This window comes from Centropristis striata, chromosome 5 (assembly GCF_030273125.1).
Source record: "Centropristis striata isolate RG_2023a ecotype Rhode Island chromosome 5, C.striata_1.0, whole genome shotgun sequence".
NCBI classification, from domain to species: Eukaryota; Metazoa; Chordata; class Actinopteri; order Perciformes; family Serranidae; genus Centropristis; species Centropristis striata.
The window spans coordinates 37469217-37483931 of NC_081521.1; the positions used below are offsets into that span (position 1 = coordinate 37469217).

The 14715-nt window shown below is 36.7% G+C and overlaps 2 protein-coding genes across 2 annotated transcripts in view; one reads left to right on the plus strand and one right to left on the minus strand.

Annotated features, from left to right (window-relative positions):
* The window catches only part of LOC131971907 (microphthalmia-associated transcription factor-like), a 34565-nt gene extending 28973 nt beyond the window's left edge, over positions 1–5592 (plus strand). Inside the window, exon 10 of the mRNA XM_059333575.1 lies at positions 3630–5592. Within this exon, the coding sequence (XP_059189558.1) occupies positions 3630–4025 (396 nt within the window). The 3' untranslated portion in view covers positions 4026–5592. The remainder of the gene's footprint in view (positions 1–3629) is intronic.
* An 8078-nt stretch (positions 5593–13670) lies between these two features.
* On the minus strand, positions 13671–14348 carry LOC131971567 (myoD family inhibitor domain-containing protein 2-like). The gene is made up of 2 exons (XM_059333076.1): positions 14120–14348; positions 13671–13933 (listed from the first exon to the last, which is right to left on the minus strand). Exons 1-2 carry the CDS (start codon positions 14346–14348, stop codon positions 13671–13673), a joined length of 492 nt encoding a protein of 163 aa, XP_059189059.1.
* Between the last annotated feature and the right edge of the window lie 367 nt (positions 14349–14715).

Genomic DNA, 14715 nt, shown 5'->3' on the forward strand with positions numbered 1-14715 from the left:
GCAGGGGGCGACTTCACCGATTGCAAAATAAATGAAGTCCAAATTGTATAGAAGTCGGAAAAATATTTAAAAGTTTAGAAAACAACTGCTACTGTTTGTTTTGAACTACGGGTGCACCTTGCTTAAAGGAACACTCCACCGTTTTTTCATATTAAAACATGTTATTCGGGTAAGTAAGACGAGTTGATACAGACCTCTTGCGTCTCAATGCGTGCACTCAATCGCCCTGGCGCGCGGCGCCACTTGGCTAGCACTTAGCTTAGCCCAGTTCATTCATTAGGATCCAAACAGATGGACAGTTAGAAGCGACCAAACTCCTCCACGTTTTCCCTATTTAAATACAGCTACACGAGTAGTTAAACGACCAGGTATGGCGACACAAAATAAAACGTGGCGCTTTTCTAAGCGGATAAAAAGGATAACTATAATGTATGGCGGAATAGCACTTGGGAGCACTTCGACTTGGCGCAGTAATATCATCACTCCTGACGGAATCGAGAGGGAGCGGAAGTGATGATATTACTGCGCCGAGTCGAAGTGCTCCCAAGTGCTATTCCGCCATACATTATAGTTATCCTTTTTATCCGCTTAGAAAAGCGCCACGTTTTATTTTGTGTCGCCATACTTGGTCGTTTAACTACTCGTGTAGCTGTATTTGAATAGGGAAAACGTGGAGGAGTTTGGTCGCTTCTAACTGTCCATCTGTTTGGGTCCTAATGAATGAACTGGGCTAAGCTAAGTGCTAGCCAAGTAGCTCCGCGCGCCAGGGCGATTGAGTGCACGCATTGAGACGCAAGAGGTCTGTATCAATTCGTCTTACTTACCCGAATAACATGTTTTAATATGAAAAAACGGTGGAGTGTTCCTTTAACAAGCTCTTGTTAGCGTTAGCTGAAAACTTAGCATGCTTCTATCTGGATATGGTCACTTCTGTTTCCAAAAAACCAAGATGACGAGGGCAAAAAAGCCAAACTTGAAGCTTCAAAGCCATAGGCTACAATCCAATGAATGACGTCACAATGACTCCTGTCCACTTTTTTTTTATACATTCTATGGTTTCTTTACTTTCATATGATAATAAAATTAAATGGAAAGCTACAGTATGTGTCAAGTGTAACAGAGGCAGGACTGTCAGTAATGAGGAGTGCAACCACTTACGTCAAAACAAATTATTACACTTTTATTAAATAAGTCAAGCTTCAGGGAAAATTAGAAGAGTTACTAATTCGCAGACGACCCCCTATTAGACCCATTATCTTGTAACTAGTCACAAGACAAGAGGCGCCAGGATCTATGTGTTTCAACTCAGCTGACATTGATTGATTGATCTCATTGTTCGTTTGCGTCATTGTAATTATCTAGAGCAGGACCATCAGTAGAGAAAAGAAAACCTTGTGAGTTTTTTCAAGTGGGAAAAGTGAAGACAAACTCCTCAGTTAGTCACAGTCAGGTGTGACGAAAAGAAGCACCAGCAGTTAGCACCTCTACTAACCAATGTGGATAGTTACAAGTCACATTGTGTTGAAAATGAAGGGGAAATAAGGGTCCAGATGAACATTTTTTAATGTTTTCTTGCTTTTTAGGCAATGTAATGGGGGATCAGTTTGAGGTCGAAATAAGATAAGAGGGTGGGGCAATAAATTGTAAAAAAAAACAAAAAAACATAGCCTCTGTGACTGCAGAATAAACTATAAAAAACTATAAATGTTAATTTGTTTCTTCCACATTAACATTGTATTGTAAGTTCTCAAAGAGTGCCCCCACTAGTCAAGTCAAGTCAATTTTACAGATTTGCCTCAAAGGGCTTTGCAGACTGTACATAGTACGACACCCTCTGTCCTTAGACCCTCACAGCGTCCAGGGAAAAACTCCTCAAAAAACCTTTTAACAGGGGAAAAAGAAGAAGAAACCTCAGGGAGAGTGACAGAGGAGGGATCCATCTCCCACTACTAAGTATAGTGGCACTTTCTACTAAGTGTATTTATGACATCACAACTTTAAATATTCTTCTCCATGAATTGATCATTTTGATAATTTCAAGTTATTGATATAGCACCTAGACCGGTTTTATAATTAAAAAAGGTACTCTATATGGGAAATCTCCCTTTTTACAATATGGACCGTAAATATTTTCAGTGCAAGCTGTTTTTCAGAATATTTTTTAACAAAGTATGCATTAAAAAAATATTGTTGTTATCATAATATGGGGGCCTTGAGCAAGAAACTGAACCCCAAATGGCTCCCGATGCTGCGTTCATCGGTGTGTGAATGAATTCCCAATGGTGGCAGGTGGGACCAGTGTGCCCTGTTAGCCCTAACACCAGTATGAATGTGTGTGTGAATAGGTGAATGAGCGCAGTCTGTAGTGTAAAGCACTTTGGATAAAAGCGCTATATAAGTGCACTCCATTTACCATTTTACCATTTATCTTAGTTATTTATTTATTTGTCTTTATTATTGTTTGTATATGTGTATACTCATTTACATATAGTATGTATTTATTAGTCTAATGGTAAATAGGGTTATGAAGGGAACATATTAGTATTAATAAATGTATTATCATTATAAGCATCTCCACCATGTTTTAGATATACTGTCATTATACTTTGTGTTAAATAAAAAAAAGTTGTAAATTACATCTATGATTGGTATATTGTAACTTACCAATTGCCAATTATTAACTTGCTAATTCTTTATTCTTTACCAAACATGAGACAGCACTGTGATCTGAGACTCATTGTGTCATAAACCTGGCTCTAGGCCATGACAAAAACCGGGAAGAGACACAAAATGCCAATAATTTAGTTGGTTTATTGCCAAAAGTATATATAAAAAGTAAACTAAATACAAATATGAGGTGTGAAAATCAGTAACATCAGTAGTGTGCATGTGGATGTGTGTAAGTGTGTATGTGGTGTTGTGATGCACAAATAAACAGCAAACAAAACTACAACAAAATAGCAACAGGACTTCTGGTGTCGGCAGGGCAGAGAGAGAGAGCTCCAGGAAGCTGGGCCTTTTATTTCCTGTGGAGCACCGGGCCCAGGTGCTCCTGATCAGGCTGATCAGGCTGCATCATCTTAGACAAAGTAATGCAGGGTTAAAGGAGACAGATACACACAGCTAGTGTAGCGGCCTAGTACTCTTTCTGCGTTGTGTGATATGTATTGAGACCAGGACATCTAGTTGGCATCCAGCCATTTATTCTGAAACTGATGAAATAAAAACAGGTGCATCCCTCGTTACCCCACAAGGTCTGAATGCCTGACAAAAATCATACCTGATAAAATAAAAACAGGTGCATCCCTCTGAAAAATATATAATTAAAAGACACGTTAAGTTTCTACTAAAATAAAGTGAAATTAAATTAATATATTAAAGAAAAAAGACGGAGCTCATAGCCCGTAACCTTACCGTTACCCCACAAGGTCTGAATGCAGCTGCCCCCGGGGTGCACCACACTAAACCCCAGGGGTGCTGCGTTCAATACCTGTGGTTTTTTTAAGATGGCAAGTGGAATCACTAATACCTGATTAACTATGTTACACTAGCAGGGTCGTCACAATTGTGACAGGATTGTGACAGATATTATAAAGTGACTAACCTGTGTGTGTCTCTGTGGTTTGCAGGAGTTAGAGATGCAGGCCCGGGCCCACGGTCTGGTCATCACATCTCCAGCACTCTGCTCTCCTGAACTTGCGTCCCGGTCCATTAAGCAGGAGCCCTCTCTGGAGGACTGTCACCAGGACCTGTACACGCTCCACCCCCATCACCAACACCACCCGGCCTGCACTCCAGAACCGCCCGGCACCCTGGAGCTGAACGAGGGCCACTCCAACTTCCCAGAGGGTCACTACAGCGTTCACGGCAAGCCGGGCTCCAAACTCAACGACATCCTCATGGAAGACACCTTATCACCGGTGAGGGGGGGGGACCCTTTGCTCTCGTCCGTCTCCCCCGACACCTCAAAGGACAGCAGTCGTAAGAGCAGCGTGAGCATGGATGAGAATGATCAGGGCTGTTAGCACCCCCTACTGGAAGACGCCCGCGCCTGCTTCTCCAACCGTCTCCATCCTGCTGCAAGTGTTCCTGCCAGCAGCTAACACGCTCCAGCTGCTGCAGAGGCTTTCTCCTCTCTGTGTCTTTTGTTGTTGTTTTTTTTTTTTCTCCCCCACCCGTGTTTACATGTATTGAATCTTTTCCATTCATGTTTTTTGTTAGTTTTTTTTTTTTGTGATATCTTTGTCTTTTCAAGCCCTCAACCTTGATTTCAAGGACTGATTATGAAGTATGTTTGCTTTAATCAATACTTTGATGACAATGAGTTACAAAATAGAAGTTTTTATATTTAAAAAAAAAATATGCATTCATCTTTGAATAGAAGCTAGATTATGTTTATTTCTATTGATTCCAAAGAATCTAGGGAAGTTATAAATCATGGTCAGAAATGTAGATATTTTGTGTTGAGATGAACACTGCTTTTTAAATCACTAGCAATAATAGAAGAAAAAAAGTCTATTTATTACTATAGTGCTTTACACTCCTTGTGTCTTAGATGAACTTGAATGTGCCAATGCCTTATTAAGATGTTTATACATCGATGTTGTATTGCTATGCACATTTTTTGGCTGTTAGCTGAGTCTTTGTCAGTCTTCCAGTTGAAATTTCTTTCTTGACAAATATTAATCATTTGTAGATTTAATCTTATTTATGTATCTATGTAAACAGGACTTTATTTACACATTCCCCTTAAGAAATGTATTTATAACAAGGCATTTAAAAAGAGCCTTTTAAAAGGACTGAGATAATAAATTAAAGCACAATAAACATAGGAAGCTAAAATGTCTCCTTCAAGATAATTAATGTGAACAAAATCTGCATTGAAAATGGCTAATTTTAGTTTTTTATTCTGTGTGATAATGAGCAAGAAGCAGCACAACAATCCAATAACAAGTTTCACCACAGTGATGAATCCCATACGATCCAGTGCTGAGTGCTCAGCAGTGTGTACCAGATATATTCACGTTCCTCACTGCCAAAACCATTGGAATATGGAAATATACAAAAAAAATAAGATTTTTTAATATATTGCAGTCTCAAAAGTAGTCGAATCCTAGCATAAATTAAAATTAAAAAGCCTGTTACTCTGACACGTGCACAAGAAGCTGATTTCACTTGATAGATCTGATTGTAACATAATTCTATGAATCTTTAATAGATGATTAATGCAAAATGAAGATGAATCAGTTACGTTTTTTATTGTATTCTTGTCTGTAGTGATCAGACTAACAGAACTGGTAAAACTGCAAGGGATGCACGATAAGGATTCGTTCATTACCTGCTTCTCATGGCCGATACCAATATGATAATAATTTTATATTTTTGTATTTTAAAAAGAAGCTCTTAACCCCCAGTGTATGCACACTTCAGTGACACAAGATGGATGATTTAATATTTCATAGCATTGATCACATCCACTTTATTTTTTTCTTATGAAGTACATCAAAAAACTTCATAAACACTCAATCCGTAAAATAAGACATGTCAATATAATAAATACTCAATACCGCTGAGTATTAACCCAATATATATATATATATATATATATATATATATATATATATATATATATATCGTGCATCCCTAATACCTGCTACTATTTTAGCAGCACACACAGTGTAATAAGTACAAACATCAATGCAAGTGCTGAGTTTTCATAATTGTCCATCCATTTCCTAAATCATTGAAGTTTTTTTTACACCACTGAGGTGACATTTCATATTCAGGATGTTTTTTCTTTTCCATTATGTAAACATTTATATTGCCAAGGAGTATAAGGAGACTGCTTTGGGATTTTGTATGAAATGCATGACATTGTCAAAACACTGGAATGACTTCTGTAATTTGAATCGTGGTTTGAAACGCCTTTTTTTTATCTAAGTATAAACTAACTATTGTCTTTGGCTTTTCAAATACATACAGAATATTGTATGAGATTGTAGACTGTTTTTGGTGTATGGTTGTTGTATATTTCAGCAGGTTGTTTTCAACAGTTGTAGCACGTTGCATAAGTATGCCTTTGTTAATAACTACCTGCCATACATTGAGAGCCCTGTTACAGCACAGCCTCCATTATGTTAAACTATGCAATGGTTGAAGTTGTGCCTGCAGAGCAGCACCATGTCTCGACAATGTGATCTCCTTAGTCTAAAACAGTGTCAAAGTAATGATCTTTTTAATTGATTTAAGTGCCTTACAGTCGTTTCTGTTACTTGTGTGATGTAAGAGGAGTTGTAGACAGTGATGCAAAATGTTGTTGATGTGTAATTCTAGTGTTTGGTGCTTCATGGATTAACTGAAGAGTTCCAAAGTCCTTTAGAAAGCAGTAGGAAAGGGCTGTTTGTCAGTACAAGATAACACTAGAAGCCTCTCAGGCTCAAGAACCACAAGAAAAATGGTTTGTTATGAAGGAACCCCAAAGTGTTCGGAAGTAAATTTGAAAAAAATGGCATTATGAAATAAATTATCATAGAAGTAAATAGAGTAGAATAAATAAACAATGGAATAATTCTGATATTATTTAATAAATTATTCAACCTCATCCCTAATAAATGTTATTACATCATTATAATGTTTTATATTTCATTTTTACCTCTGTACAGTTTTTTTTTCAAAGTCTGTTTTTACCTAATAATGTCATTTTCCCCCAATTACACTTTTATTTCAAAATTTTCACCACTCACTTTATTTTTAAATGTATTTATTTTCAATCATTCAATCCTCCCTTTACATGACTTGTAAACTTTTTTTTTAGATTATATGTAGCCAGTTTTAACAGTAGCAGCTTATTTAGAGTTATCTTGGAAATGATGTGTTTCTAAAGTTATTCTTCAGAAAGACACTTAATTCTGTGAAGAGCAAGAGCACAAATCTGTTTGGGGCTGATTGGCTGAAAATACACTGTCTGAAAAGTGTCATTGAGGAAGTTTTTAAAAAAAAGAATGATGAATCAGCATTTAATAGTGATGAGTTGAATTTTGATACGTTATAAAATTCTTCACTAGCGATGGCAAACAAGATGGACTTCCATGACATTTTGTACATGCATCCACGTTTCTCAGCTGATATTTATTCATATGATTAGTTATTTCATAATGTCTTACTTATTTATTGAATACTGAACACATTGACTTTGCTGTTCATTGTTTTTTGAAATCTACACTGAGGTCAGTGTTTTCAAAGTTGTACTGAATATTCAGCATCCTTTTGAGACTAGTATGAATGTAGTTCAAAGTGATGACTGCCAAAATGTGTTGCCAAAATTAAATATACAATATGTATATAACAGGTATGAATAGCAACTTCTCAAAGATTAGCTAATGCACCTTTTAGTGGTGTTTCTCTTTCTGTAGTTATAAGCAATACCTAAAGCCTGATGGTGATCAGGCCGTAAGTAAACTACATACAGATGCAGTACATTGTCCTTGGAAACAGTAGTATAACGAAAATTCAAATGAACTGAAATCGGCTTAATTATAGCTTTTTCCAGAGCTTTTAACTGCATCTCACAGTGTTAATCAGCAGATGGACATAGCTCAGCTAACAGTGGTACTGTATGGACCTTCTGCTGTTAACACCATGAGATGTGGTAGGGGTTAGTGGCTAGTAAGTAGACCTGAACTGGCCTTTATGGTGACACCAGTCCCAGCTTCTGAGCCTTAACCCATTGACGCCTAAAACGACTGTAAAACCTCTGGGCGATTTTAAAATAAGCCCCTAAAACCGAAAAAAGTTTTTCTGGAAATTCAACAGAAGTGTCAACTCTTCTATTAAATAATAGATTTTTCAGCCTCTGTAGCAGATAGAAATGAAATTCAAAAAGTATTTGAGAGCTTATACAAATACTACAAAACGACGTATCCGCTTTCCAGGCTTCAATGGGTTAATAGTGCGATACACACAGGCCTGCCCTTTTGGCTGAACCCAGATCAGCTTTTTTTGTTGTTGTAAAGAATAGATTAATCATCCAATCCCTGAAATGTGGCCGATTATAACAAACATCAGCATCACACACTGTGGTGGTGACACTAGATTTAAAGCCATCACTGCGACTGATTTCTTATAATGAATCTTTATTATGATGGCACATTATGGGCAAACCACTAATGAGGAACCATGTTGGCTCAATTCAGACGTCTTCTGCTCACTCTCATTCCTGTGGTTCACACAGACAAGGTTCCCTGCTGATGTTGCTACTGTTCTTATTGTTACGGTTTATGAGATGAATGCAGCAACAGTTACTGTACGCACTGGTTTCAGATTAGTGAACTCAAACTCATTGGTACTCAATGTGGAAACTATCTTGTGAGCAATATTAAAGTTTTATTTGAATGTCTGCGAATGTTGTGTTTTCTTCTTCAGAGTCTAAATTCTAATGATTTTAAATGCAATTTAAATCATTTGTGTGTAGATACACTTAGTTAAGTCTACATTTATTAAATCCCTGTATTTAACACTTATGAGCATTACATTGAACAAATGGTTTCTATGATTATAATGTAGTTTAATATATGTAGTTTATTGCTGCTTTTGTCAAAAACAATAACTGCTATTACAAATATACGTTTTATATTATTGCAACTCTGTTTTACTACATGAATGAATGAATAGTCTTTATTGCCATTGTATATATACAACGAAATTGGAGTGCAACTCCCATTGGTGCAAAATAAGAAACTCAAAATATATATATACATACACGGAAAAAATAGGAAATAAAAATAGAATAAATAAATCAAATAAAACAAAATAGACTTTTTACATGGGCTGTGCTTAAAACTGTCCTTTAGATATTGTTCAATAAATTGTCCTTGTGGAGTTCAGTTCAGATTGTCATTCATCATCTGTTTAAACCCCGACCTCCATTAATAGGTGCCATTAGGAGGAGTTATCATTATCTATGTTATGGACCATATTTTATATGTTTATTTGCTGCTTATACATGGTAAAAAATGGGACTTGAAAAATAGATTTAATAGAGTAAATAGATCACATAAAAATCAAAGCATTTAATCGAAACAGACAGGTTCCATGGTCTATTATAATTACCTGCACGTCCCAGTCCTGTGTGGAGAGGCCTCCTCAGAGAGGTCTGCACAAGGGCCAAGGTGCACACAGGCAGCTCCAGACCCAGCATGCAGTGGAGGCTACAGTCTGATCATCTGCTGTCAGCAGGAAAAATATAGACCAATAAAAAAAACTTTGCAATGATTTATCAAAGTTTTTTGATGATTGCATGGATGAAGTGTCAAGGTCTTAAATGACGTGATGAGGTATTTTTGGGCACCTTTTCATGGGGTCGGAATGTGAGTGGTGTGGTGAGAGGGATTGTCTCAGCGCTGAAGAGGATCTGTCTGTATTGTTGCCTGTACTTATTATTTATCTTATTTTCTAATGTCATAGTTTATTTTTATACTTTTATATCTCTATTGGAGTTTGTATTCATGTCCACTTGACCTACTGAGATGATAGTTTTGTTGTTTATTTAACTCTTTGCCTTGCAGAATGTTGTATTTGTTTTTGTTCTTTGTATTTTTTGGGGAAATGCATAGTGGAGATTCTTGATTGATCTTGTAATTATAGTATTGTGCAATAAAGTTGGAAAAAAAAAAAAAAAAATCTGCTGTCAGCAGCCCCCTCTGGTGGGCAACACAGTCCATAAGGGCATGTTGATGTTGACCATCTCCCCATGAAGCAGCGCTGGCAACACCCTGTGTGCAGTCAGAAAAGATGAGAATGAAAAAAACGTTACAGTAAATCCACCCAGGAGCTACTGCATAGTTTGCCAGCTTTATAGTTACATTTAAAGGGTCTGGACTCTAAACTAAATCATCTTCAAAGACCTGCAAAATTGTAGTTCAGTGTTTTCAAAGTTGTACTGAGACTAGTATGAATGTAGTTCAAAGTGATGACTGCCAAAATGTGTTGCCAAAATTAAATATACAATATGTATATAACAGGTATGAATAGCAACTTCTCAAAGATTAGCTAATGCACCTGTTAGTGGTGTTTCTTTTCCGTAGAAGCAATACCTAAAGCCTGATGGTGATCAGGCCATAAGTAAACTACATACAGATGCAGTACATTGTCCTTGGAAACAGTAGTATAACGAAAATTCAAATGAACTGAAATCGGCTTAATTGTAGCCTTTTCCAGAGCTTTTAACTGCGTCTCACAGTGTTAATCAGCAGATGGACAGAGTGGTACTGTATGAAAAAAAGTTACAGTAAATCCACCCAGGAGCTACTGCATAGTTTGCAAGCTTTATAGTTACATTTAAAGGGCCTGGACTCTAAACTAAATCATCTTCAAAGACCTGCAAAATAAAATCTAAACACCGTTTGTTTGCTTATAACTCTTGATGTCTCAACAATAAGACCGATTTGCATTGTTAAAAAGCAAACAAGCTGAAATTGCCCAGACTTTAAAAATCAATGAAAACAAGTTCTCAGAAATATGCTAATGCAATTAGCTGTGTGTATTTCTTGTTGCCAAGGACTGAGGTCATTCCAGTACAAGCTTCAAGAGACTTGAAACTGTTTGGAAATATATGTCTCAATAAACATGTAACTGACTCCATTTCTTCTAAATCTTGTTAATAAACTGTCAAGAAGGGAAAGTCATCAGGACTGGTGCATTCAAGTGCTTGTGAGAAAGTCCTGAAGGTCCTATTTAAAAAAAAAACAAAAAAACTTAAAGTTTGTGCACACAAATTATTATATTGTGTGCATTAGATGATTAGTAAACAATATTCAATAGAGGAAAAAAAACTGATTTGCATCAGTTTGCTTATTATTTCTGTTTCTTTTGTTTTCGTTTCTCAACAACATAGCGTATCAATGCAAGGCTTGTTAACGGTCTAATATCTGTTGTTTGAGCCCAAATTCACTAACAAGATAAGTGGTTTCTGCTTGCAACAAAATGACCAACTAAAATAACATAATTCTAGTCTCAGCAGTCTGTGCTTTCAGAAATTGTCTGGTGAAATGCTAAATCTGTAATTTCTTGTCTTGTTTGTCTTGTTTTTTTAATGAATTCAGGAGTTTTACTTGTAATGGAGTACTTTTATTCTATTTTATTCTATTCTATATCTGAAAACTTCTGTCCCCACAGCTGTTTCACATGTGAGCTTAAAGGTTTTTCACCTTCCCCAGTCAATGGAGCTTATGAATGGACAAATAACCAGAGTGTACTGTATATAGTGGACATACCATATCACCAAAAATGAAAACAGATTTTGAGAAAAAGAGATGCAGTATTTTGAAAGAGGCATGACTTTATTCTGCTATAAATGTTGATCAATTTGTGTAATACCCTAATCAAATTAATTTATAAAGGCATATTAGGTTTAAACCCATTATTCATACATGCTAGAGAATAAATTCTTGCAATAAAATAACAAAACAGAATCTTTTTAATGCATAGTATCAATCTATTTCCATTCTATACTTACATTTTAGAAAACTTCCCCTCTTCCAGCTGACAGCAAATCCATTTTCCTTTCACTCAGTTTGTTGTGAATGTCTGGAGTTGTTATTGAAAGACATGCTCCCAGATCCCAGGCCTCCTAAATGTCTTTACACCCACTCTGTCATGCTTTATGGAGTGACACCGGAAAAGTACAGGATGTCAGTGAAGAGGACATGGAAGTGGAGCAATCGGCTGCAACAACAAATTAGTTATTTTTGTCTTTTATCATAACAACCATTTCTGCACTGTTTCACAGGGTGGCAGTAGTTACCTGCTTGAATAATGTTGAGACACAATCATGTGAATTCCCATATAATGGTAATGCAGGCAATTTATAACATACATATAAATAAATAACACAGTGATTCTGTTTGTTGAGCATTCAACTTCCTAACCCGTGTGCAACCTCTTGGACATTTTTGCCTTTTTTTCATTTTAAATTTTAGATTTGGAATTTATGCATTTTGGCAAGGGTTTTGAATTTTGGTAGCTAAACATAAGCTCCCACAATAAGTCTATAACACATAAGAAAAATAAATGTAGCCAAAACGCAGACACTTGGACCATTAACGACAGTTTGTCCCCTGTAAAAACACACTCTAACAGCAATAAATCATGCATTCTTTTATATGAGGCTTTCAATCTGGAAAATGTAGTTTTGTAGTTTTTTTTATTGCTAATTTTTTTAAAGTTTTTTTTTTTTTTTACCATTTTTCACCAGATTGAGTCATTTTCTCATGTTTATTTATATTGGGCAAATATGTGCTATTTTCATGGTTTCCAAAAGGGTCATTGCTACGGCATTATGGAGCACTACAGAGTTGATTGCATCAAAATAAATGTTGTTGCTAATTACTGACATGCCATGTCTGTGGGGAAAAAGTCCCTCTTAGCGGACGGTATACAGAAAATGAATCAATATTTTTCCATAACAAAGTGTCATTCTGAGAATTAATTATTTTTTGGCAGTTATGATCAGGAGTGATGTTGGTTAACCCAGTAGTTCTCAACCTTTTTGAGTCGCGACCCCCAATTTAACATGCATGTTGTCCGCGACCCCCGCTCACTGAACAGAATCTCACACGCAGAGTTCAGATCACCCAAAATAGAAACAAAATGACCTAAAAAAGGAAACAAAATGACCAAAAAAGACACAAATTGACCACAAATTGACCAAAAAGACACAAAATGACCAGAAAAGACACAAAATTACCAAAAAAGACACAAAATTACCAAAAAAAGAAACAAAATTACCCAAAAAAATCACAAATTGACCACAAAATGATCAAAAAAAGACACAAAATGACCAAAAAACACACACAATGACCAAAAAAAAGACATTAAGTGACCAAAAAGACTAAAACACATTAACACATGAACACTTTAACACAGTGGAGACAGAGCTGACTTCCAAAATGATTTGGCGACCCCCAGAAATCATCTTGCGACCCCAATTGGGGTCCCGACCCCAAGGTTGAGAATAGCTGGGTTAACCCATAAGAACCCTTGGTGACACGCGTGTAACAAACACTCTAAATCTTCTAGAATCTACCATATTCAGCTTTATGCGACACATACTGTGTCACTGGAAACAGAAATGTGTAAAAGAAAAATTTAAAGCTTATTTTTTTGTTACTAGGCTAAGTTTAAACCAATTTAACAATTCTAATCCATTAATAGGGTGTCCTGTGTTGCATTTAACTTGTTCTGACCATATTTCCTGAAGTCACAATTTTGATATATGTTATGGAGATGCAAAAGAAAAGGGCAAATTTGTGTCTCTGTAAGCCGAGAATGTGCCTAGTTTTTTTCTATTTTAAAATAAAAAATATCATAAACATAAATACCATAAACGCCCATTGTAACTTATATGTCACGTCACAGATTTTTGACATTTAGGGGTAGTATTTTTTTTTTTTTTAAACACCAAAAATGTGTTCTATGTGGTCCACTTATAGAACACATCCTTTAAGGATAACTAGGTCTGGGTTCTTATGGGTTTAAAACTGAACAAGTGAAAGTGGAAAATAATAATATATCATTTTTATGGCAGTTTTTAAGGTAACTAAGAGTTGTTTTTTTTAAAAAAAAAGGATGCACAAGGGTTATTATTTATGTTTGTAATTTTGTTAGTGAACTCCTCAGCGATAGCAGACCTCTGATATCTCCATGGCCAGCTCTATAAGTTCTCCTGCGTCCTGACAGGAGCCGCAGCAGTTACAGTCCAGTTCCAGCTTGTAATTGCTGCGCTCCTTCCCCTGCTGCTCCCTCTCGCTGGACGCTGTGATGTATTGGTATGAGGGGAAACAGCGGCTCACAGCCCTCTCACACGTATCCGGCAGGAGGACCATTAACTCATGGAAACGACAATAAAGACAGGCGAGAAGAAGAGCTGCGCAGTCATCTGGTGGCAGTGACGAGGAAGAAGAAAAGAAAATCAAAAAGAGGGAAAACATTCACATTTAGTCAAAAAAAATCACTGTCTTGAAATTGCATCCAGTGCAACACACTCATCATTATTAATTAATAAACACTACAGATTCAGGGTTTTCTCAATTGAACTAAACTAACTAATGGAGTTAAACTATACCTCCACTGTCAGGCTGGTATGACTCATCAGAGGAAAAACAACTGCTGCTGTTCTTGAACTTGTCCGAACACATTGAGAAGCTGGATCCAACCCATTCTCTGCCACCCAGGGGCTCATGGGAACTGGGATCTGCATCCAGTTTGACTGGTTCTTGCTCCAAGATGGTGCTCAGCCTGGACACCTCACTTGCCAATGTGCCCGTCATCTTTTTGGGTGAATCGTCCATCATCGTCCTGGGGATGCTGCCTTTGACGTGAGAAATAGCGGAAGAAAATCATAAAAATTGAGTAGCTTCAGCGCCCAGTCCAGGTCCTCTATGAGCCAGTTTTAATAATTTAGAGCACCATTAACATGCAGTATGTCAGGGAGGTGAGACTTGAAATGTATAATGGAGGAGGCTTGCTCAATAAAACTTCAGCGAGGAGAGATTATTGATTTGCAAGCTTTTACTTGGATCTAGTTTCCTGGATTGAATCGGGCAGGAGGAAAATACACTCCTCCACTAACATCTGGCAAGCACCCCACCTATCAATCATCACACTACAGTTTCCTTCTTCTTGTGACTAACAGTAACAGTCCAAGCTGTATTTTTACAT